Below are 24,929 nucleotides of genomic sequence, written 5' to 3'. Positions count from 1 at the left end.
TTTGCATCGACTTTCTTTACAAAAGGGGTGTTCTGCCTTAACTTTAATCTCTCTGGGCCCATGAAGAATGTTATGGAAAAGTGTCCAAACAGTCCTGTGATATAGAAAGGCTGAGAAGGGAAAGTGCTTGGCGTACAGGCCTAGCACTCCCACCCCGGATTTCACTCCTCTCTCAGCCGTGGCTTCCTCACGATAGTAGGGTTCCTCCCACGGTGGGACTTGATGACCAGCACAGAGGTAAGTGCTGTGTTTCCTGGTGATTAAATAAAAAAAAAAACGAGTCTTCTCAGAGCACAGACTGGGGTCTCCCTAAGCCAGCAATCATATTGTTTAAAAGTGACGGTTTTGATTTTCCTGGTAGTTAGGGAAGAATCTAGAGTTCTCTGTCTGACATACATGACCTATTTGGGACCTCAGAAGTGTTTTTACAAGCTCCAGTAAAACTTTAAGGTAGTTAACTGTCCAATTTATCTTTGTTTCATATATTGTGAGAGCACACCCAAGTCACAAATGTCTGTTTCAGCCTTTCAGAAAGAGCACTTTTGAACCTTCTTATGTGTTTCATCTGTTGTCTTCCTCAGATGCAGTGATGGCTTTAGGCCTGAAGACTGTGTCCACATAGGGTGGATGCTGCACAGGATTTTAGTGGTCTCTGTTTTCTTGCATAGATTCAGATTTCGGTAAAACCCCCTTCACTGATGATGAAGGTTCCTGTGACCCAGCAGATGTCCCACACATGTTACATGGGCATAACAGGTTATGAATACAAAGTTCTATAAATTCCAAAATCTTAAAACACACACACACACACACACGCACACACACACACACACACAAAACAATAAAATATGAATATAAGAAAATCAACAAAAATATTAACATAAGCTTGTAATAAAGGTACAAATTCTGTCCAGCCACGTTGTTTGTGTACCACTTTCTAACAAGGCAGGGCAATACTGAATAATGACAGCTAAAAGAAACTCACATATGCCTAGTTTTACAAGGTTCCAAATTGGTGCTTTCTCTGAAAATTCTATTCTATTATTTTCTTTAAATACATTTCCTTTAAACAGTAAATATGATCATATTTCAAATATGATACTTTTAAAGACTAAAAACACTTACAGTAATAGATTTAATTTAAGAAAAATCTGCTCACAAATCTGACAATAGAGAAAAGAAGGTTGACTTAATATAGCTCGTATTTATATTATTCCATTTAAGTAAAGCCTTTGGATTTTGGAAGTATAGGTAGGCTCTAGTTTATTAAAAAGCTTAAAAAATTATAACTAAATAAAGAGATTTTTTTTGGTGTAGCACCTTTCTTTTGCCACTTGTAATTTTATGAGTTAGTAATAAATGACTTTGGTTACGTCAAAATAAATGGGAAATGGTTTGGGTTTTAATGCAATATTTTTAAAGGTGGTAATAAATTCCTTTAATAGCATTCTAAATATACATATTTTTTAAAGTAATTAAAATTTCTAAACTTAATGCTTGCATTTCAGACAGCATTCAAGCATTCCTAACTTCACAACCTCCTAACTATATTCCTTCCCCAACACTACCTCAAGCACCAGCCTCCCAGCCTCTACTCTCTCAAAAAATTAAGTCATAGGTTCATTTCCATTCTAAGTCAAACTCTAATCCAAATTCTCATTGTGTGCTCCCAAAGTACCCCACCCAACACACAAAACTACCATATAAACAGTCTCTTCTCCAAAGTGGGAGAACTCACGAAAGGTGATGACGCTCACCAGATAGTGACAATCAGCTACAAAACTCAAAAGTTCCACTGATAGACATAAAACGTTCCATACGATAGACATAAAACGGTTAGTCAGTGAAAAAGCTACTTCCGTGTATCTCTGCTGCCATTTCTTAGTGAGAAAATGACTAGTCAAAGAAACTAGTTTCTTTAAAAGCTAGTCAAAGAAACATGAGAGGCAAAGCTAAGCAAGCCACTGCTGGCTTCACCGCTGGTACCCAAAGTCAATGGCAACAGTGATGGATGCTGAGACGTGCAGGATGAGAAGCGCTGAAAAGCAGCGACATCACAGACATGGAGACTACAGGAACTGCAGACCAAGAATCAAATCTTTGAACCCCCACACTCACAAAGCTAAAACGTTTCCTCGTGTGAGAAACAGAACCACCACTAAACATTTTTGAAAATAATATTTGAATCTTGACTCAACTGGAAAATTTGGTTCTGCACCAAAACAATTCCATTCAAATTCCCAAAGTCTACGGGTGGATTCATACTAATTTCAAGACATAGTTTCCTTCCAAATTCAATGAAATGAAAGGCAGAAACCAGTAAAAGAAAAAAAAAATTAAATAACATATATAAGATGGTTTGCCATTTTATGAAAAACAAATGAAGAATTACACTCACATCACACTGATAAGCTGAGAGGCTGCCAGTGGTTTCCAGGGCAGATGTAACATTTTAACAAATGTGATTGTTTGTGAACGAAATAATTCTGATCAAAAACTTAATTGCAGCCAAAGTGAGCCCTGGGCTGTGTCACCATAATCCATTCTGACAGGAAGCAGTGAGTGGAGATTCCTACTGTGAACGGAGCACATGTGAAAGGTCAGCTTTGGCCTGAAACTTCAAAACCGTTAACGTGTAAAACAGTGTGCATTAGAGCCCGGAACGGCTAACCACTGGATTAGCGGATGTCCGCTGCGTGGGTCTGATGTGCTTTTGGCAGGTAATGGTTAATTTGTAAATAGGCAATGTATTGTAACTTTCTTCTTTGCCTCTTCCCAACAGTTACCAGCAGAACCCATTCTTAATTATAGCCCCAGAATATTATAATGTTATTTGTAACATGGTCTCATTATAACAAAGTTTATTTTTCAAATAAAACTTATTTTTCATAATTCAGTGAAGGAAAAATTGCATGTATTTTAAAAAATAAATGTTTGCTGATATAATGAATGAAAATATTTTCATGTAAAATTAATATATTTGTTCATCTAACAGCAACTATAATAGCCAAAATTTGCCAAATGAGGCTTTCATTAGAATAAATATATACTTTAGTCATATACCATAATTTAAAAAACAATTATACAATATTATTTTGTGTGGGTTAAAACAAAATTCTAAATAAAAATGCAGTTAATACGAGTTTTCATCTTCCAACAAGAGGTGTCACTTATGAAAGGACCAAGCTAAATATTATCTTATAAATTGGGGCCTACAAAAGTACTTTATATAAAGTACTTATAGTACTTTAATGCTATAAAAATGGTCAATTTGGCTTTAAATTAGCCATTTCTCCTATATCTAAACCACTTACGGTAAAAGGGCATTAATGAGTGATAAAACTGGTACTATGTGGTTCAATTCAATGATTATTTCAGGGCTTAACTCATTACTGAGTCAAGGGAATAATAGTTCTCTGGAAATAAGCAGGTCTGCTAAAATAAGTTTCATTTGTTCTCAAAATCAGCCTTCTAAGGTTGTGTCTTTGGTCATTGGACACATGCAGCTCCCGGGCCCTGTGCAGACTGAACCCAGGGATCCTGCAGGTGGCTACATGGCCAGGGTATTGCCCACAAACTCATGATTCCTATTCCTTCCAGAATATCAACTGACAGCTTTAGAAACAAAATCACACATGCTACCAAATGGAAGGGAAGACTGAGGAGAAAGAGCATGGTTGTCAGCAAAACAAGTTATCAATTTCTTAGGTTTCTGTTTTCCATACAGGATCTGAAACCTTTCATGTATTTGGAAGATTCAGAATCTCCCTGACAGTCTGCTCCTGAAAGTGTGGGACATATTTACCGGTCTGCTGTCCTGGACCAACCACCTTCCTGGGCTCCAGGCCCCAGGACACAGTCCCTGCCCCCAAGGAGCTTACAATGTGGTGGGCAGGGCTAGAGAAAGGTCAGCCATGAAGGCCAGGTAAGAAGTCAAGGAGGCAGGGGAGGAAGCAATCAAGAAGGCTGTGTGAGAGGCTGTGCTGAGTACATCCATCTTGTACGTATTTTCGCCTCTCCTCTCCAGAGGAGCTACTGAAGCAGCAATCCAGATTCCCAAGTAGGGCATCGAAGTTACCCCAGGCACACAAATACAAAAGAGATGTCAGAATTCACAAAAAAATATTTTATAAGGCTCCAAATTGGTCATTAAGATATTTTCTTATACCATTAAGTAATTAATTATACCTGGTAACACACTAAATATGTATACTGTAATTTTAGCCTCGCTCCTAATTGTTTTTTCCATCACAACCTCCTCAGCACAGTCATTCTTGGCTACCGTTCCACTTCACGTTGGTGAGGCTCTGGCTCAAAGACGCTTACAAACTCGCCTCCCGAAACAGCCTCCACACTGAGTTTCCACTTAAAGGGGGTACTATGCCCTCTCGGGGTGACGGGTCCTGTGCCGAGGGGCTGCCTGCTGCCCCACGGGGGCAATACTTACTATGATTCCCTCACTCAGGGGCAAGATTACTGCTAAGGCAATTACAGCTACTGATTATGAGAAGGGTGTTGCTTCCTTCTTAATTGGCTTATATTCGTTTACATGTCCTAAAATACTAAATGCCCTGAAGGTTGAACTTGTACTTTAATTCAGTTCTGGACTGAGTTTCTTTATCACAAAGGCACAGAACTATGTTGCCAGTTTCTTTCTAAGGAGCCATGTTCAAATGGGAGGACACCAAAGCAATGAATCATTCAATTCTTATTTGTAGGAGCAGATTCTCTGTAACTTGTAAATTATCTTGATTTATGGTGAATCATTATTGTATTCATAACTGCTGGAAACTTGGTGAACAACATGATATAATGACACCCCAAAATAATTTTATAACTGCAGGTGTGCAAATCATAGCATGTGGGAGATGACTCAAAGGATAATGGGGAATAAAACAGTTTAGGAAGGGTCAGACAAAGGAGGAAAAGGAGCGAGGGCACATACCCCAATTTTCCAAGATGTCTTTAAAACCAACTGCTCATTTATAGGCAGATGCAGCCTAGCAGTCAGGCATGGGCAGCAGAGTCAACAGTTACGTTCAAACAAGAAAAGGCAAAATGCTCCGTAATTTACAACAACCCAATCACATTGCTCATTCTTTTGAGGTTAAATGCTACTGACATAAGCTACACCTGAATCCAATCAGTGCAGAGACGTTGAGAAGATTCACACGAAAGGACTAAATTTGTCACAAATGGGTTGGTTTCCGATCTTAATGTAGCCAAGTTGCTTTACTCTGACCTCCATTGAACAAATCAACTTAATGGGCACTAGGAGTGCTATAAAACTTAACAATGGAGTGATTTTTAACTTTTAAAATATAGTTATGAAGCAAAATGTTGGATAGCTTCTAGAATACTGGAAATCAAATTAAATCTAGATGTTTTTTAACAGTCTTGACAGATATAATCCTAGTTACCATGTAAATTTATGGTAAGCTGCTGTGATATTAGCCACAGGTGCTACTTTTAATATATGAGCCGCATCTGGCTGGGAATAGAATTTCTCAGAGGACTGAAAATGACCTCACTATCAGACAATGGAAAGGGGGGAAAAAAAACAAGACCACTGTGGCACATAAAAAGCTGAAGATGTGGTCCACAACTAAATATTTCACATAAAATTCATTTTAACTCTACAGTTGTAGGTTAGAGGATATTATACTTTCAATATTTAAGAGGCGTAGATATATTTCAACCAAATATCCAAAAGATTAAGAATGTAAGACAGTTATGAATACCCTGGCTATGTATATAATACTAGTTTTCTAACCTTTGATCAAGGTCGAAAAAAATGATGCACTAAGACTTGAAAAGAAAATTCTTTCATGGTTCCCAAGCACACAACGTGATTAGACACCACCAAGCATACCAAACCAAGACGTAACAATTACTGATCTCTAAGCAGCAGCCACTCTCCAGCGCCTGGCCAGCGTCACTGGTTGTGTGGTTTTCAAGTTCTTTGGAGTCATTCATCACGCCCAAGGAAACATTCTCACTGGGTGAAATTTTTTAAAAATCACAAGTAATTACCATTCTGAGTTTCAGAACCAGCAATACCTCCCGTAGACAAACACAAAGAGTAAATACAACTTTCTGTTACCCATCCAATTCAAAACTAAAAAGATGAATATGTATAAAACATAAAAGTATTTCCTTTTAAGAAACCTTTCCTGAACCGTTTGAAAGCCATCATTTGCCAGAGGACAGGCAAATGTGGAAGTGAGGATTTACAAAGATTTAATTTCCTATGAAATAACTCTTCCCGAATTAAACAAGTCCTCTTTATCTGAAAATACTCTCTAAAAGAGAAACATTTCTATGAAAATATTCCCTACCCCACCTCATAAGCGTTAAGAATGGTAGTTACAAAGCTCTATAACGTAACATTTTCCTTCTGACCTTCTCAAGTAACTTGAAGGGCTTGATTTTGTAGTTGAATCTGATCAGTTCAACCTAGGCAATAATTTCTGGGGTTTTGTGTGTGTGTGTGTGTGTGTGTGTGTGTGTGTGTGTGTGTGTGTTTAACAAGTAATTGGATCTATGCTTGATCTCAGTGGGCATCAATATCCTGAGTACCTTAGGCAAGAAGAACCTGGTATGACTCCCTGTGTGATCAAGTGACAGCATTTACATGGAGCATTTGGAAAAGGTAGGTTCACAAAGCCTCATCTGTGAAGATGACTAGTTACTGTAGAAACATATTGGCTAAATTAAATATGGCCTTTCCATTCAACGGAATATTATATATATCTCATTATTAAAAATTATGAAGTAAAATATGCACAGAAAAATGTTCACCATACATTAAGTGAAAAAGCAACTGAGCAAAAAAATCTACAATATGACCCCAAATATATATATATATATATATGTATATATATACATATATATATATGTATATATATATATACACACAAAACACACATTCACACATACTGTTTTTCAAGTGGGAAGGATTACAGTTATATTTTCGTTCTTTGTACTTTTCTGTCTTTTCCATACTGTAAAACATATTATACAATGAGGAAAAAAAACCAACAAAAAATGTATTTACCACCAAGCTAAACAGACCACATAAATGTAACATGGTGATAGCACCCCTGTAAGATTGAGCAGACTGACTGACCTCTGTGGTGTATGAGTAAACCATAAACGTTAAACCCCCTCTATTTAAAGCTTGCAGTTTTAAACCAATAGGAAGATACTCATTCTCAAGCTTAGATAACAGAAGCATACTTTAAGACACTCAGAAATAAAATGGCCCTCTCTTCTACGCCTCTGTATCCATAGCTGTATGGTTAGTGGCTCAAAAAGCTGAGCTTTCACATCACAAGACAAGTTTTATCTCCTCTATGCAGAGTTCTCATTTGCCGAGTAAAGTTTTCAGCTGCTCTTTGCAGACCTTCTATCTGGAAGTGAGTTCTCCCTCTAGATAGAAATTAAACACCAATCTGTAATCAACTTAGGACAAATAACTGATCAAGTATCATAAATGAACACTTTCAGGGCAGGGCATGAGGAGCCATGTAGCAATTTATAGGTCAAATTCCTATCAGCAGCTGGCTACCCTTTTCTTCAAAATATGCAAAGAACACATATCCCCCTTTATGTCCTCCAAAATAAACATTTTTTCCTAAACAGAACAAAGAAACAGACTCGATTTTAAACACAGTGTTGTTCATTCCAAGGTCTAAGACACTCCAAAACCGAACTGCAATCCACCTCCTGAAGCTTCCCACAACCCTTCAAAATACAGACTTAGGTTGGAGAAAAGCTGCCGCCTTCGTGTGGGGAGGCTGGTCTTGGAAGGATGGCCACTGCCTGCTTCCTCTGTGAGTTTGTGCAGGTTCCTTAACTTCCCTCACCGTTTCCACTATAAGCAAACTTCATAGGCCACCTGACAATGAGCTACTAACACCTCAAAGACACTCGAAACACTCATTAGTTCATTAAATACTTTGTGACTCTCCAAACTGTCAGGAAGAAAACTGATTTGGCTGCATTTTGGGTAAAGAATGCAACATTAAGAGTTACCTGTATACAGAATGACTTTAAAGCATTTTTACATCAAAGTTTATAAAAATAATTCCAAAAAAATGTATCTGATGAATTGTTAAGCTTTTCTATCTAGAATGCCAGCAAGTTATATGATTTTAAAAGAAAAACCAGCCAAGAGCACTGGACCAGTGGTCACAGAAAAGGAAACGGGGAAAAGGGCTCTGAGATAAAAACAACTGTCCTGAAACAGAAATGAGTGCCTAATCCAACTGGCAGTCTCCCAGTGTGATACATTGTGGAGTCTTGGTAGAATCTGCCATGGGACCTCAGGACAACGAGATTCACAAATGACTGGTTGTGGGTAGCAGAAGCTGTGGAGCCAAAAGTACTGAGTAAGTGCCCACCTCAGTCTCTCGTTTTTGGAGGCAATTTATCAGAGATGCCACAAGTGGCTCATTTCCTTCTCGGATACTTCAATACTGCCTACAGAACAAAGCAATCAACACTGTTCTTCTGGGAAGTGTGCCGTTGCACTACAGATGATCCCGTCATACACAGCAACCTAGCGGCCAAATCAGCTGGTCACCATCCGGAACCATCTGCATCTGGGAGTAAGGAAATGAGGGAGAGGAGAAGTCCCTGAGGAGTAAGGGTTTTAGGTAATAACCTGTAGGAGAGAAAAAGATGAGAAACTCTATGTTCCCCTGGGGCTAAGGACACTGTTTAGGATCCTCTATGGGAATGCAATCAAAGGACCTCGTGCACTAAAAATATACCTAGGTAACACGGGGCTGGTACCTGGCAGAGGTACACAAGCACAACCCAAGTCTCTGCCCTCCAAGTGCTTACATCGGAGCTGGAGAAACATAACAGGTTGAGTAGTTACGTTTCTTTGTTTCATGACCAAAGTTGCACTTAGTCACATCCTAATTCTGACACTGGTTTATTGTCAACTTGAGCAAACCACTTTACCTCTAGACCTTGGCTGCCTCTTCCCTTTTAGCTCTAATGTTCACAGGTTCTTCATCAAAACAAGGCTGAAAGAACATGACAAACAAGTAAGATAACTGTAGGGCTGAATTTTAAATGCAAAGAATAAACAACAGACTAATGTCTATGGCTACGAGGCTGTGTGGCAGGCATGTGAGCTGCACTTCCTCTCCAGGCTGGCCAGCACCCCCTCCCCACCCAAACCATCCTTGCTATGGTCACTGATGACCTTCATGCTGTTTAATCCAGTGGTCATCCTTGTACTCATCTTACTTGGAGTCTCAGCAGAATCGATTCCTCCCTTTTTAAAACACCACCTTCTTTTGGATTCTGTAATATAACTCTGGCCGGATTTTCCTCCAACGTCACTAACAAGTTTTTCTCAGTCTTCTGCCAGTAACTCCTTTTCTGTCCAACCCCTAAATGGACTGAGTTCTGAGCCCTCTTCTCTTCTCACACCACAATTTCTGCCTGAATGATCTCATCTATTACCTTGGCTTTTTCCCATATACACCTATAACTCCCCAATTATCTCCAACCCAGATCTCTACTGAGTTCCTAACTCAGATATAAAACTACCTTCTTGAAGTTCACATGTGGATGTCTCACAGCAACGTACACTTAGCAACACCCAAATCAGAAATCTCGATTCCTGAATCCCAACTCTATTCCTCCTCCCACAATTCCCCAGGTCAGTAAATGACACTTCCAAACACCCAGTTCTGGGAGTCATTCTTAACAACCTTCTTCCTCACAACCCATCACCACTCCTACCTAGAGAAACTTGGGTTTTCTCCTAATGTTTGCATTTTCTATGGTTCCACTGGTTCCTACCCATTTAAACTCTGAAATATAGCTCCAATCTGTATACCTCTCTGCCTCCCCTGGTACTGCCCCCGTCTACAATCTCCTGTGTGCCCACCCTAGCGATAATGTCTCACCTGGATGAATGCAGCAGGCTCCTTACTATTCTCCCCATGAGACTTCTACCCCTTCCACTATACCCTCTGAGTCCTCGGATCAGTTTTTAAGAAAATGCATCAACCTTTTATCAACTCCTTCTACTAGGCAGTCTTTTTGGGGGTAGCAGGGGAGCTTTGAAAGTCTAGCGACCGCCTGCCCACTTCCCAAAACCACACGCTCGCCCCTCCCGTCCTCTTTCCATGCCGCCATAATGGTGCGCATGAATGTCCTGGCCGATGCTCTCAACAGCACCAACAATGCTGAGAAGGGAGACAAATACCAGGTTCTTTTTAGACCATGCTCCAAAGTCACTGTCTGGTTTCTAACTGTCATGATGGTCACACTGGTGAATTTGAAATCATGGACGATCACACAGCTAGGAAGTGCTGTGAACTTCCCAGGCAGGTTAAACAAGTATGGAGCAATCAGCTTCAGATTTCATGTGTTACTCAGAGATCTAGAACAAAGGCAGAATAACTTGCTCCCATCCCTTGTACTAACAACTTCCGCTGGCATCATGGACCAGGAAGAAGCAAGGCAACCATCGTGGACTTCCCTGGGCTGCTGTGTGCTGTCGGCGGCTGCCGTGTGCTGCCATGAGCGGCCGGTGGCCAGTGTGAGCGGCAGGCAGCCGGTGACAGCTGCCGTGAGCTGCTGTGAGCGGCCAACCGATGACTGGCGACCAACGGCCTCAGCCGGGGGGAGCGCAAGGCTCCTAATACCAGCATGGGCCAGGGAACTGTGTCCTACACAACTAGACTGAGAAACAACAGCTTGAACCGGAGTGGGGTGGGGCGAGGCGGGAGAAAGAAGGGGGGAAGAAGCAAGGCAAAAACACACAGGACAGATAATCCTGAGATTCGGGGTAGACGGGTGGCTCAGTTGGTTAGAGTGCGAGCTCTGGGCAATGGGGCTGCTGGTTCCATTCCCACATGGGCCAGTGAGCTGCGCCGTCCGCCAGAGCTGCCGTTCAGCTCCTGGGTGGCCAGATGGCTCAGGTGGTTGTAGCGCGGGCTCTCAACCACAAGGTTGTCGGTTCAACTCCTCGACTCCTACAAGGGATGGTGGGCTGTTCCCTCGCAACAAACAACAGCAACTGGACCTGGAGCTGAGCTGTTCCCTCCACAACTAAGACTGAAAGGACAACAACTTGAAGCTGAACAGCACTTTCCACAACTAAGGCTGAAAGGACAACAACTTGACTTGGAAAAGTACTGGAAGTACACACTGTTCCCAATAAAGTCATGTTCCCCTTAAAAAAAAGAAAAAAGAAGAAAATCCTGAGATTCTTTTCCTACGGATGTAATACATATGTGCAAATAAAAGACTTAATGGGCAAAAAGAAAAAAAAGTGCATCAGCTTATCGCTTCCTTAGAGAGGCCTTCCCAGACCACTCTCCTCAAACTGAATTTGGTCATCCCTCTCACGACACCCTTCTGTTGAAGAGGTAGTATCCATGCTGGAAAGATAGGGATTGGATTGCCTGCAGCCAAATCCTGACTCCACTGCGTAGTAGCAGTGGGACCTTGGGCAAGTCACTTAATCTGAACCTCGGTTTCCTCATCTGTAAAATGAAGGAAATATCATCTACTTCACAGGATTTTATGAGGATTAAATGAATAAATACAGGTAGAGTCCTTACAATATGCCCAGTCCACAATTTGAGTGTTCATCAAATATTAGCTCTTAGGATTTTCCTTCATGGCACTTAGGATAATTTGCAATTACCATATTTTGCCGTGTGTAATGTGCACTTTTTTGCCCAAATTTGTGAGGGGGAAAATAAGGATGCACATTATACATGGGTAGTACTGTTTCCCTGGAAGTTTGGGCCAAAAACATGGGTGCACATTATACACAGCAAAATATGGTATATATTCATTGTTTTCTTTGTTTATGCTCTCCCTCCCCTACTATACTGTAAGCTCCATGAAAATGAGCTTTGCTCACACTGCACCCCCAGTGTCGAGCACAGTACCTAGCCTACAGCACGTGTGTAATAATAGTTTATTAGTGTTGAGTGCCTAAGAGTTAGGAGAACCTTCTAGAAATGAGTGCAATGTGACAGACGGGGGTAGGATGGGTAGGATGGAGCATAGCAAGGTCAAGAACAGTTTGCATAAAGTAGGAAAGAATTGAACTGAGTTGCTGGGGGTCTGGGCTCCAGCTCCAGCACGGCCACTAATACTCTGTGCTCTCCCTGTCTGAGCCTCAGTCGCCCCACTTCTTCAGTGAGGGGAAGGACTAGGTGACTTAGAGTTCTAATCTCTAACAGAGTAAAGAGGCCTCTTGTAGAGAAGTAGTGAGTGGTAGGATTAGGGCCAGACTGTGGGCAGCTTTGAAAACCTCTGAGAAGATGGTATAAGATATAATAAGAAGGAACTGGGATTTTCTGAGCAGAGACCAACTTGGTCACAACAAAGCAGCTTGCGGGCTACTGGAGGCAGAGGTGAAAGGTGAAAGGCCGTCAGGAAGCTCCTACAGCAACTCGAGCGGTTGCTGTAGGGAACGTGTACCCAACCCAGAGCACAGTCTTGGTGAAAGACACTAAAGGAAGACTGATCACCAAGGTAATTCTTCAGTTTCAGGTCTGTGTGCTTGAAAGGATGGTACAGCTGGGATAAACAAGAAAGTTGGATGAAAGAGAAAAACAAGTGTTGGCTTATGGGGACGGCCGGTTAGCTCAGTTGGTTAGAGCTCAGTGCTCTTAAGACCAAGGTTGCCGGTTCGATCCCCACATAGGCCTCTGTGAGCTCCTAGATTGAAACAACTACGTGACTTGGAGCTGATAGGTCCTGAAAAAACACACTTAAATAAATAAAAGTTTTTTTTAAAAAAAGAAAATAAAAAAGAGTTGGTTTTTGGATACACTAAACCTAAGGCAACGCTAAATCCAGAGACAGAACACAAAGGACCCTTGCTCCCAGCACATTATAAATCAGGTGTGCCTTCTTCCTCTCTGTCCTTGACCTATGCCACTTGCTGCCCCCTCCCTTAGCTCCTTCCCTCAAAAAAACCTATCAAACTTTGGGGACCAACTCAAACTCCCCTTTCTCCAGGCAGCCATCCTGGACTATACCTCCTTCAGCTTATTACCATTAATACTTCACGTGTCAGTGCCTGCTTAACATGGCAATTTTCAAAGCAACTATCTTGTACAATCCAGATGTGCCACCTCCCTAACAAAAATGGGCGTTTTTCTGGGCGGAAGCAGAATCATGTACTTCTTTTGCATTTTCCTCCTTCCTCGCCTTGGGCCCAAAGCGGTGCTAGCCCCTCAGTGGCTGCCAGCTCAAGGACCCCACTGCACTACCGATCCCCATGGAGCTAGGGTGGCTGGCTCTTGGTGAAGACCCGTGGCACCCAGCCCAGCCCTGACTGGGTCTGCTCCAGATGTCTGGTGCGTGTCCACAGCCAGGGCTGCAATGGCGAGGACAGGGCATATGAAGTCAGTCTGATGAACGGGATGGGAGAAGGCCATGCTCCTGCCCTGCAGTCCGAGAGCACAGAAGCAAACATATTCATAAGCGGTGTTTGCTGTTTTGATGGTAGTGATTTGAATGATACAATTAAATGACCTCTGATGGCTCAACAGTGATACCTCGGTTACTCCTACACAAGTACAGCTTTGTTTGTTTTAGCTGGTAAACACCTTTCTCAGGGAAGTGTGGTCAAACCCAGTTAAGGTAGAAAAGTAATCCAACAGATAGTCCTTGGAAAATCAGATATCTCCTAGAAAAGAAAACAAAAATAAAAGCAAAAATACCTTTCTGCATCACAGTAGGATCTAAAAATATTACTGCAGGAATCAGAGATGTGAATCTGGTGCCTCCTATGAACATGACCCAGTGTGACCACAAGCAATCCCATGGTCTCGATTCCTTCCGTAAAATTCAGTGGATTAAGGGGGAGAGGGGTTCACGGTGTGAGGGATGTAAAAATAAAATAAAATTAAAAAAAAAAATTCAGTGGATTAGTTCGAATGGCTCATTCCAGCCTAGAGCAGAAGGGCAATATGATGGTAAATTGTCTGCAAAACAGGGGAGAAGATGTACTGCTTTGTTTTGTTGAAAAGGATGTAGAAAAAAGAGAAGAACAAAGATGTCAGAGCCAGGGAAGAAGACCCTCCCCAACCTGTCCACACCACTGGGTTGAATACTACCAGCTGAAGACAGAGGGCAACTGGTCACCACCCAGAGACAGAAACATGAGTGCAGCATTGTATTTGCTGCTAGGAAGAGCTGACTAGCTGATAAGGCCATTCCATCAGGCACCCAACGTCTGATATTTTAAAACAGCTGAATCCAAGTTTCTATATCATGGCCCTAATGCACCAAAACTCTACCAACATTACTTGCTGTGCAAACCTGAACACTATCGATAATGGCTATACTGAAGCCATGGGCTGGCCTACCCAAGAAAAACAGAAAAGAACAAGACCAAAATACTTTTAAGTCATTATTTAAGGTCTCCTGTAAATTATTTTCTATAATTATTGAGCCAGCAGTCCATTGTTATTAATTCATATTCAACCTATTTAAGCGGTACCAGCAATGCAGGCTGAAAACAAATGCCTCAGTAATTCCCTAATTTTTGAATGTTATTTTCTTGTCAGTTAAATTTAAAGCAACCCATTTGTGACCACATTATACCAAGTTAATCTCATCTAAAGTGCTTCACAAACCCTAACAGCTACACTAAGGTTTTATACTAATGAAGGCAATTTACATAAATGAAATTTATGTCAATGCATTTCATGACAAATTTTTTCTTTTATAATGATTATAGTACTTATATGATAACATCTGTTGATATTCACAGTCTAAACCTGGCAAAGATTTAGAACCCACAACATTTTCCACGCATCATGTACATTATCTGTGAAAAGCAATAAAAAAAAGCAATGAATGCATTAATCATACCAATATCATCTGCAAAGCATAAATCTGAAATACCTTTCACGTCAGCTCAAACTGCTTTTTATTTTTTACACACCTGATTTTATGCCATCTGTAAAAGGGCAAGACAAAGACTGTTGAGGAAATTATATTTCTTAGGCTGTTTGACTTTTACAAAATACTCAGGCTAAGTTCCGTACACAAAAGACTTACTCTGTGACTAAGAAAAAAATGATGCAGCCAAAAGTCCATTTTTATTAAAGGATGGTGTAATGACCACAGCATTTTCACACTGCCATGTGCTGTCATATTTGCATTTTGACACGTTTTACATTTCCCCTCATCTATCTATTGCATGTGTTTTTACAAATACACATCAGGGCTAAGCCTATTGTATAACATAAACAGCAGAAGCAAGACTCCAAATGATAGTATTTTGGACTCTAATTTCCCTGGTGGACACCAACACTGAAGTCCCAACGACCACCTGCCTGCCTGGGGCTTCATGGAACTCACTCACTCCAAAGTGAATCCTCACATGAATACATCACCCGGATATTTTTAATAGCATCTGAAATCTTAGGTACAGTTTGCTAAAATGTGAGTGTTATCTATTCTCCATGACAATGACAACTAAGGACACTTTCTCAGATTTCTAGGTGGCTGTGGTTATCGTGGGCACACGCTAAGTAGAAGCCACTGTGTGTGATAACCATACAAGTGTTCACTTTCCCAGACACACAGACCTCAGCCTGTCCTTTAAAAGCAAAATGACACTGTCTAATCTATACGATGTCTGAGCCTTGGGACCCTCCTCTCCGGGAGTGCTCCCCGACTCTCATCAGGCAGAGTGAGTATTCGCTTTCAAGAGTGTTCGGATGTGACATTTACATTATTGCATTACTGATTCATAACTCTGATTGCATCCAATTATGGTGCACAACAATGAACAACAAAACCTGAGCTGATGCGTTCACAGTCAGAGCTTGGAGACCTCCACCCACGTCCTGCAGAGGACTGTTAAGATCTTCAGTCCTCTGCAGGACGTTGTTGTCTTTCTTCTGATGTCATCAAGCCTTTGACATCACTAAGTGTTTCAAAACGTTCACCATAGCCTATTATCAAATTTCTCAATGAAACACTTTCATAAAGTAAGTCAGCAAGAGTCATTTCCAACTGCTCTACAGCAACTGCTCAGCACTCTGAGCACTGGAAGAAAAACACTTTACAAATCCCAACCTCCCATATGATGCTCCTGCTACTAGGTGTAGAGAACCACCCCGCCATTACCATCACCACCGTGGACGACGCATTCAGAAGACCTTTGCCCACTCCAGCTCTAAAACTCTTTTAGTGGCAGCAGTTACAATAACCAAAATGTGACAAACGAGATATGGAACAAATAAAGCCTAGACCTTGCTCTGCAACAGATACTCCACCCTGACAAGCTATCAGAACCATGTAAAACTGCCATTTCGTAGGTCTGACTGAATCTAACAAAACTGAATGTCCTGCAGGCAGGCCCACCTAAGAAAGTACAGGCAAGATACAGAAGCTTCTTCAGGAAGGCAGTGAATTACAGTGCTTTCTCACAAACACTCTGTCCCTTTCTCCTGAATCAAAAGTGCTCTCCATTCTCAACTGGAAACTCCTTACATCCTCCGCCCAGAATTCTTCATTCACCCAAAAGGTACCAGACCAGGTGAGGTTCCTGGCCACCACTGCTGATCTATTCCTGACACTAAGCGTGTTTCCATGCTGAAAAAGGCGGCCTCAGTCCCCAGGAGTGAGACTGAGGTTGTGTCGCCGCCTGGCCTTTCGGGGCTCCTGTCCTAGAGGGCTCCACCTGCTGGCATCTGGAGTAGCTGTTTCCTGGGTTCCAAAGACCGCCCTTCTGCACCTACTTGTATAGTTTAAAATTTCCTCTGATTTTGTAAGCTTCCTGCTTGTTTCCACACATGACAACGCATAACAACATTTATCTTTATGGGACACTCACATTTCTGACATTTCGTTCTTTCAAATGCAAACGCCCTGCAGAAGCCACACATGTAAGAATAACTTTATATGTCCCTTCAAGACCTTTCCCTCCTTATGTCCACATGCAAAGAAAAAAAGGAAAACAAATGCCAACCCCACCCTGAGTCTGAACACTCCAAGTGCGGAAACTACCTGCCTCGAGTCCTGGCACTGCCATGCTGTGACTGCTTACAGCCTCTCCGTTGCCGTCACACCACCCACGCACCCAGGACATGCGGCAGGTACACAGCCACCACGCAGACAGTGGGCTAACAGCAGCTGAAACCTGCAGCCACTTCCCCCACCTACACTATTAGATTGCTTAGGAAGTTTCCTATTTACAATCTCTCAGTACTGGCACCCATTCTGAGCTATCAAATGCACGTGGACTGTTAGGAACCAATCATATCCTGGAATAAAACCTTAATTAGAAAAAAAAAAGTTCAAATGTATTTTGCTGGCTATTTATTATTATAGCAAAACCTAGAATAACCCAAAGCTTTGAGAAATAGGTTTTTCACCCAGAGTCACTGAAAATGTTTCTAAAATGTGTGGTTCACTTTCTACAGAAATAAAAGCAATGAATTCTAAAGCAAATTTGTGATTCCATCTTACACACACTGCATGAGCAAACCATTTAAAAAGGGTAACACCCGGTTAGCTCAGTGGGTTAGAGCGCGGTGCTCTTAACAAGGTTGCCAGTTCGATCCCCACAGGGACCACTGTGAGCTGCGCCCTCCACAACTAGATTGAAACAACTACTTGACTTGGAGCTGAGGGGTCCTGGAAAAACACACTTAAAATAAATAAAAGTTTTAAAAATAAAATAAAATAAAAAGGGTAACACCCAACCAAGTAAAATCTTACTCCTGAAGGTTTATTGTAAGTAAAATAAAAAGACTACATAAAGAACTGAAAAATGTTCATAACCTATTGAACGAATGAAACTATATTTTTTACAAATATGTTCAGCAAAGATTAAATACATATATATTAATTATATTACACACACACACACACACACACACACACACTAAAACCCAGTGTGGGCTGAATTCTCTTAAGAGACAGGGGACCAGCTGTGAGGGTGGCTCCCTCCAGTTTACAGACTTGAGGCCAGAAGAGGTGCTGGCACTGCCAGGAGCACATGGAGCACAGTGGGCCACCCTGACCTCCTGCCAAAGGCAGGGTTGCAGAAGGGCGGCATGGTCTTCCCAAGGTGTGCACGTGCACGTGGAAATGCCTGCTCCCAACAGAAGATTTAGGCCCACAGGGCTACAATGACATCCTCACATATCCATTTTGCGTGCCTGCAGGACTATATCTAGAAGGTAAATTTCTAGGGGAGGACAATGGGTCTGTGCATTTTAAAAGTTGAGACATTGTGCAATTGGCTTCCAAAAAGATTATATGAGATGACACTCCCATCTTCACTGTCTGTCTCCACGTCACAGCCGCACTTCCCTCCTCACCAGCTTAGACTCCAAGGTCCCATATTTTAATCTCTCTCTTGCCCCTTGTTCCTCCATTGCACGCATTTGGCAAAAGTTCAGCCCTTGTTGAGCTCAACTCTACACCTACTCTGAGCCTGTGCCCAACAGCTGAGCATAGCTGGACAAAACATACAAAATCTTCACTTTAAATGTTCAACCATACAATTCTAGGAACACTGAGAACTACCCAGCAATTGACCACATTTCCCTCGTTAGTTCAGTGTTACAGTCCCCGTCTCCAACATGACTGTTCCATTCCTTTTTCCTGTCTTCCCAGATCTCCAACACTCCTCCCTCTCACCCCTGCTCATTCTCAATAGATGACCTCACTAAAACAATAGGAACAATCAGAAGAGAATTATCTTCTCCCAGGACAAATGTAGCAACCTATCGGCATCTATACCCATATACGCTGCCCTCTTACTCCAATGCACACACAGGCACTGCACCTCCACCTGCCCATTCCATCCTGTCCTCCCATGTTGATTAGGGACTGTGCTCTCACAATTATCCCCACTGACACTCTTAAACAGGTATCTCCGGCCTGCACTCCAACCTCATATATCAAACTGCTGTCCCAATAGCCACTTGGGTGTCCAATAAGTATCTCAAACCTGACATGTACCAAACAGGATTCTTACCTAATTCCCAACCCTGTCCTTCATGCCATCTTCCCCAGACCAGTAAACGACACCAATGGTGCCACCCTTCACCCTATAGCTTGAATTAAAACCTTGGGATCACCCTTGGCCCTCCCCTCCCCTTCACCATCTCCCCGCCACATCCAATCTAACAGCAAGCCTTGATCAACCTGCCTTCAAAATACCTGAGGAATCCCACGTTTCTGTCCACTCCACTGCTACCTCCATAGTCTCCCATCACCCCTTGCCTAGCCTACTGCAACGGCAACCTATACAGTCTGTCTGCTTCCACTCTTGCCCCCCTACTGTCTACTCTCGGCAGAACAGCCAGAGTGATCTTTTTAGAGCATAAGCTAAATCATGGCACTTCTCTGCTTGAAATCCTCCAACAGCTTTCCTTCACAGAATAAAATCCAGACTCCTCCTCATGTGGACAAGGCTCCAGGGCTCTCTTCAGCCTCATCTCCCACCAGTCTTGTCTCCTTTCTGGCATTCCAGAACAGTGGCCTTCTCCATCGTGCTAAGATCACTCCTGCTTCAGGAAGTTTGCAGTTGCTTTGCTCGCCCTCGGGACTGCTCTTCCTTGGGTTTTCACATGCTGAGCTCCTTCACATTATTCAGGCCTCAGATGTCCCCTCCCCAAACAGGTCTTTCCAGAGCACTCCATCTTAAATTTAAATAGTGTGCTCACCGCTCTACCTCTCTCCATTCCAATATCCTACTTTATTCTTCTTCATGGCACTTATCACTGCCTGCAATCATGTTATCTATTCATTTATTTATTGTCTAGCTTCCCCACTAGAACGGAAGCTACATATATGAGCTTATAGCCTGGCACAGAGAAGGTGCTTAATAAATATCTATTGAGTTAATGAATATTACTTTTACAATAAAAATTAAACTAACTTAAAATTTTTCACTGCATGTACCACTGCCACATTGTGAATAAACTATACCTATGGAGAAAGAACAGAACAGAATAGAATAGAAAAAAAAGATGAAAGTATTTACAATGGGAATTTTTTTAGTCACACCAACCTACTGTAATGTCCTATGTTATTGTTTTATAATTTTAGGAAGTAGACTTTTCCTAAATAAAAGAGAAGTAAGGATCTGTCAGTGCCACGGGATCGCCACTCGCGGCATCAATGGTGAGAAAGAGAAAAGCAGCGCTGACACCTGGGAGCTGACCTAGACCTTGGTTGCTAGGAGCGGGCCTGGCTCTCATGCCAGGCCTTGGTGTTGAACATAAACATCAGTGTTAGACAATGCCACTCTCCTGGAGGCCACCATGACCCAGAGATGGTCGCAGGGGTTCCAGACGGGGCCTTGGGCCACGAGTCACCACCAACCTTTACCTTTATCTGATCAAATCCTGTGTTGTGTGTAAGGTGACCAGGTGGCCTCTAGGACATTAAGACAAAAATAAGACTACTCTGTGATGATATCTGAATACAGACAAACCATAAACAAAATACCAAACACCCCCCTCTCCCAGATAATGAGTAACTATTGCTTTTCACCAATTTCCGCTTTAGTCTGTTCTCCCTATTGGTAGGATTTATTAAAATACTGAGTTATATGTACACCTGAAACTAATATAACTAATATAATATGTATACCAACTACACTTAAACAAAAAAAATTTTTTAAAAGCACTTCAATTTAAGGAAAAGAAAACTGAATTACAGAATTACCCATTTTCTGAGAGCATCCAGTCCGGAGCAAAGCCCTAATTCCTTAAAAACTCTCCCAAATCACTAACACAAACCCAAATCCTGTAATAAGTGTAACACTGTCTTCCTGAGATGCCCCACTGTTCCCTATGGTATGTGTTCTCCCTCGCTTCAACAAGGATAAGACCAGCTTGTTCAACCGCTGGTGTGTTCCTGGTGGCCTTTGGCTGGCGGGCACTGACAAGCCACTGTACATGCAGAAGTCACAAAAGCCTGGCTAGAACCCTGACTCCAGGATGGTTCTCTGAATACGGTCCCTGACATCAGCTGATTTTCTTCTCATCGGCCTCTTTCTCCTAAAAGCTGAATGAAAGGGAGGGAGGGGAATCTAGCTTATTAAATGTCCTGGTGAATAATGTTACAATTAATCAAGGATGCCCGGGACAGCGTCCCTTCCCTCCATTTCCAAAAGTCACCCCGGCATAAGGCTCAAGTGGGGCTGGACGGCTGACTCATGGGCAGAGCCTGAGGCGACACTACTCAAGTACTTTAAGCCACATGTTCAAGCCCAATAAATTAGCTCAGGCTTAAAGAAGTCAAGCTGTACACATGTAAGAATTTTAATAAGCTTGGAAAATGCTACCTAGAGCTTATGCACAAGCTTACTGTACCAATGGGATTCCCTGCCACCAGCCACAGAGTGCTAAGCCCCTGACAAGAGCTTCTGAGCACACGGGGCAGCAGGGACGGGCAGTAGGCTTGGTCCCAGTTTCCTCAGGAGTTGGAGACTCACATCAGAAGACTGGCAGGCAGAAGGATGGAGAGCAGAACAGGGCATGTAGCTCGATGGAGCCAAAGGCATTTACTAGGAAAACATGTTGAAGCTTTCTTTGGTGGAAATCTGGTCCTCACACACCCTTCCAGAACTAGCAAACACTGTAATCAATGTTTGCATTTATCAAATGCCTGTTTGTACCCAGAACTATGTTAGGTACAATAGAGAGTTATTTAAGCAAACATGGTCTCTGCCTTCTAGATGCTGACACCTCATATAAATAAAAACAATAAATCTGTCCAGAGGATTACCAAACTAACTGAACAAACATGAAAGAGTCCACAGCATTGAATTGTATGAATGCAATGGAGTAACAACTGAAGGGTAAGTCATGGGAGATGACTCTCTAAACAGGGTGGGACCCTAAAGGGACAGGTACCTTAGTCAGGCTGAGTCTCCACAGGGAGGTCAGCTATTAAGAAAAGCTTCAAGAGCTGGCTACTGGGCTTGGGGAAAATGAGCCCAGGGTGCAGGCTGGGCAACGATTTAGAGACAGAAATACAACTACATACAAGGAGAAAGAAAACTTGACAATCGTCCAAGAAAATTATGGGGAATCAGTCAAGCTGGTGTGTGTTTCTTAACTGTTTTTACTCATTCCCCCTTCTGTTCAACATAAAAAGCTCACACTCTCTTATCGTGTTATGTAAAATTTGAGAGGAAACTAAATCTCCTAACCAATACCAAATTAAAGCAATAGTGGTTTCAGAATTTGATTTTCCAAATGACACAAACCACCCCCTTCCCCTAGAGCTGAGAATGACCCACTCGGGTGGTAGCAGCGTCAATGCGGCAGGAGTGCTATCACTGAATTCTTAAGGAAGAGAGGATCTGGACCCTGGGTCCACATGGGACCAGACCACCAGCAGTATCAGAAAGAATTACAGCCTAAGGTGACAAAAACAGACCATGGCACTAACAAGAATACGTAGTAATTACCTGATTAAAATTTTTGAAGGAGAACTCTTTGTAGATGCCATCTCTCTCACTTAACTCCAACCATCCTGCTGCTTTAAGGTCAAGTATAACTTGTTTCCTCTCCTCAGCTGTCAACAAGTGGGCATCTGCTGACTATGAAAAAAAAACACATTTAATATCTGAAATGTAGAGGTTTAAACTCAAATAACCTTATAGTTCTTTTCCTTACGTAGAGACGCAGAAAAGTCTGAAGAACAATCTCTCACCATCTTTGGTTCCTTTGTTCTCAAAATACAAAGTTCTCAAAACATAGACAAACACAAGGCTAGCTCTGTACAACAGCAGCTGCCTCCACGGTATGGTGTCTCACCCTCCCTCACTGCTGCCTCTACTTCACAATTCAGCTTCTCTTTATTACTGCTATAACTAAGATTAACCATTACCACTGGGCTTCTTACCAATGACCATTACCAATGGCCAGCATTCCAGGCCTTAGGAAAATGAGGTAAACACACCCACCCAAGAAAACCCTGCAAATCCACTGGCAAGGCCAGGATTAGAACTCAGGGCTCTACACTCCTGGTCTACTCCTCGTTATGTGGTCCCACACCGCCTTAGTAGCCTTCATTGCTTACTGACATGGGTCTTAACTACCTGGGTTCATTATCCCCGGGTCTGATGAAAACCAACCCTACTCAGGAAAAAAACAAATGCTTCTTTACATAGGATTTTATATAATAACTTGTAGGGGCCCACAGACCCTCTGGACTACAGGTATAAAGCCACGTGCCTTAGTGGAGTAAGAGCACCAATAAGACAAACTCCCTCCACTGTGTGGCCAGAGCACGTCCCAGCCCAAAGCACTTCTGTGCAGTGTCCACTTTGCTCCTACTCACCCTGGTGGGGAAATTCGCAAGCCCAGAGTTCTGTTGGTTAATAGCCCCACACTTCCCATACTATTTGTTTTCTCACTGAAAAAACTATACATCATGGCCAGAGAGAGAAGAGAAGGGCACTCCAGTAGAAGTCAGAAGAGCTTCATTCTCATTGTGGCATAAGTGCCAGCCAATACCTCCTATGTTACCTATTGGCAGGGTTATTGCAGGCTCAGGTAAGAGACAATCACCCAGACAGACTGGTTCCTCATCAAAGGGGAACTAGGAGCTGAGCTACATCCTCTACCACGAAACTGCCACTCCTTCCCCCTTCAGAAATCCTAAACCCTTTATCACTGACATTCATGTAATTAAGACAGCAAAATCAGTGAGCTTACTTCAAGAAAATTATTTCTATCAAGAATAGAAAAGGAAGCTAATGAACCAAGTTTCCAGTTTCTCTTCCTTGCTAGGTCAGCTACCCTTCCCCTCAACAAAAGAGAAAAAACATGTAAATACCTCTTAATGAGATAAAAACATTCAAAGGCTTGTTATCAAAAAACATTTACTATTAAGAACCAAAATATCTACTCATTCATTTTAAATGACAGTTTCTGAACTTTTTCCCACAAAGACCCACTACGGGAAATAATCTAAAATTCTTATTAAACATTTAAATATTTTAGGTCAACTCAGAGTATTTTGGAAAAGAAACGGACTTATCGGTGTCCACACTGAGTAGCTGCAAAGTAAACTATCAACCACATTGTCGGCAATGCAGCACACTGTCTGAGCAGTTTCGTTGTCTGCCATCCACATGCCCACTGAGGTCAATAGTCTGCACTCTGTGCTCATCACAGACGCCTCCACGTCTGTGAAACAGAGCCACCTCATCTACATAACACCAACCCCCCCTTGGTGACATACCTTCTGCAGAACCCTTTGTGGTAGCTTCATTTTTTTTTCTAGGGGAGTTGGAGGGGGGACAAGGAAAAGAGAATTTGAAGAGCATAAACTCGATTTAAGTCCTAGCTTTGTTGCTTTTAGTTGTAGGATGCGGAACAAATCACCATGAATACCAGTATCCTCATGTCTCGTGGGGATGTTACAATATCTACCTGCCAAGAGATTTGTCAAAGGCTTAAATTAAAGCGATCTTGAAGGTGAAGGCACCCAACATAGAGCCTGGCACGTGGCAGCCACTCAAATTGTGTCTGTTTATTCCTTCTTCCCGGAACATTGTGTCTGTTTATTCCTTCTTCCCGGAACATTGTGTCTGTTTATTCCTTCTTCCCGGAACATTGTGTCTGTTTATTCCTTCTTCCCGGAACACACTAATTGTACTTAATCAGCAGCACCTGGGTGAGAGGTGTGCCTGGAGACATGCCTAGGTGGCAGTAAGCACTCCACTTGTGTTCTCACCTTAACGGCCTCGAAGCAGGAAGCTTATCTTCCTTCATCCCCAAGATATTTTAACTTCTTGGATTAAAACATTTCGAACTGCCAGATGGGCTCTAGCTAACAAAGCAACTTAAGACAATGAAATTATGAGTTTAATGCAACATTTCCCCACTAGGTGGCGCTGCACGTTAAAACTTTCTGTCAAGTTAATTTACCCG

General features: G+C 42.2%; 1 protein-coding gene across 2 annotated transcripts in view; it reads right to left on the bottom strand.

Moving 5' to 3' along the window:
- The window catches only part of PCBD2 (pterin-4 alpha-carbinolamine dehydratase 2), a 46,507-nt gene that overhangs the window by 20,833 nt on the left and 745 nt on the right, over nt 1–24,929 (bottom strand). For both annotated transcript variants that reach the window (XM_081035565.1, XM_081035564.1), the window contains exon 2: nt 22,457–22,588. In XM_081035565.1, coding sequence (XP_080891691.1) covers nt 22,457–22,588 — 132 coding nt within the window. The remainder of the gene's footprint in view (nt 1–22,456; nt 22,589–24,929) is intronic.

Source organism: Rhinolophus hipposideros (genome assembly GCF_964194185.1).
Source record: "Rhinolophus hipposideros genome assembly, chromosome: 23".
Lineage (NCBI taxonomy): Eukaryota > Metazoa > Chordata > Mammalia > Chiroptera > Rhinolophidae > Rhinolophus > Rhinolophus hipposideros.
This window is presented reverse-complemented; position numbering and strand designations above follow the sequence as displayed.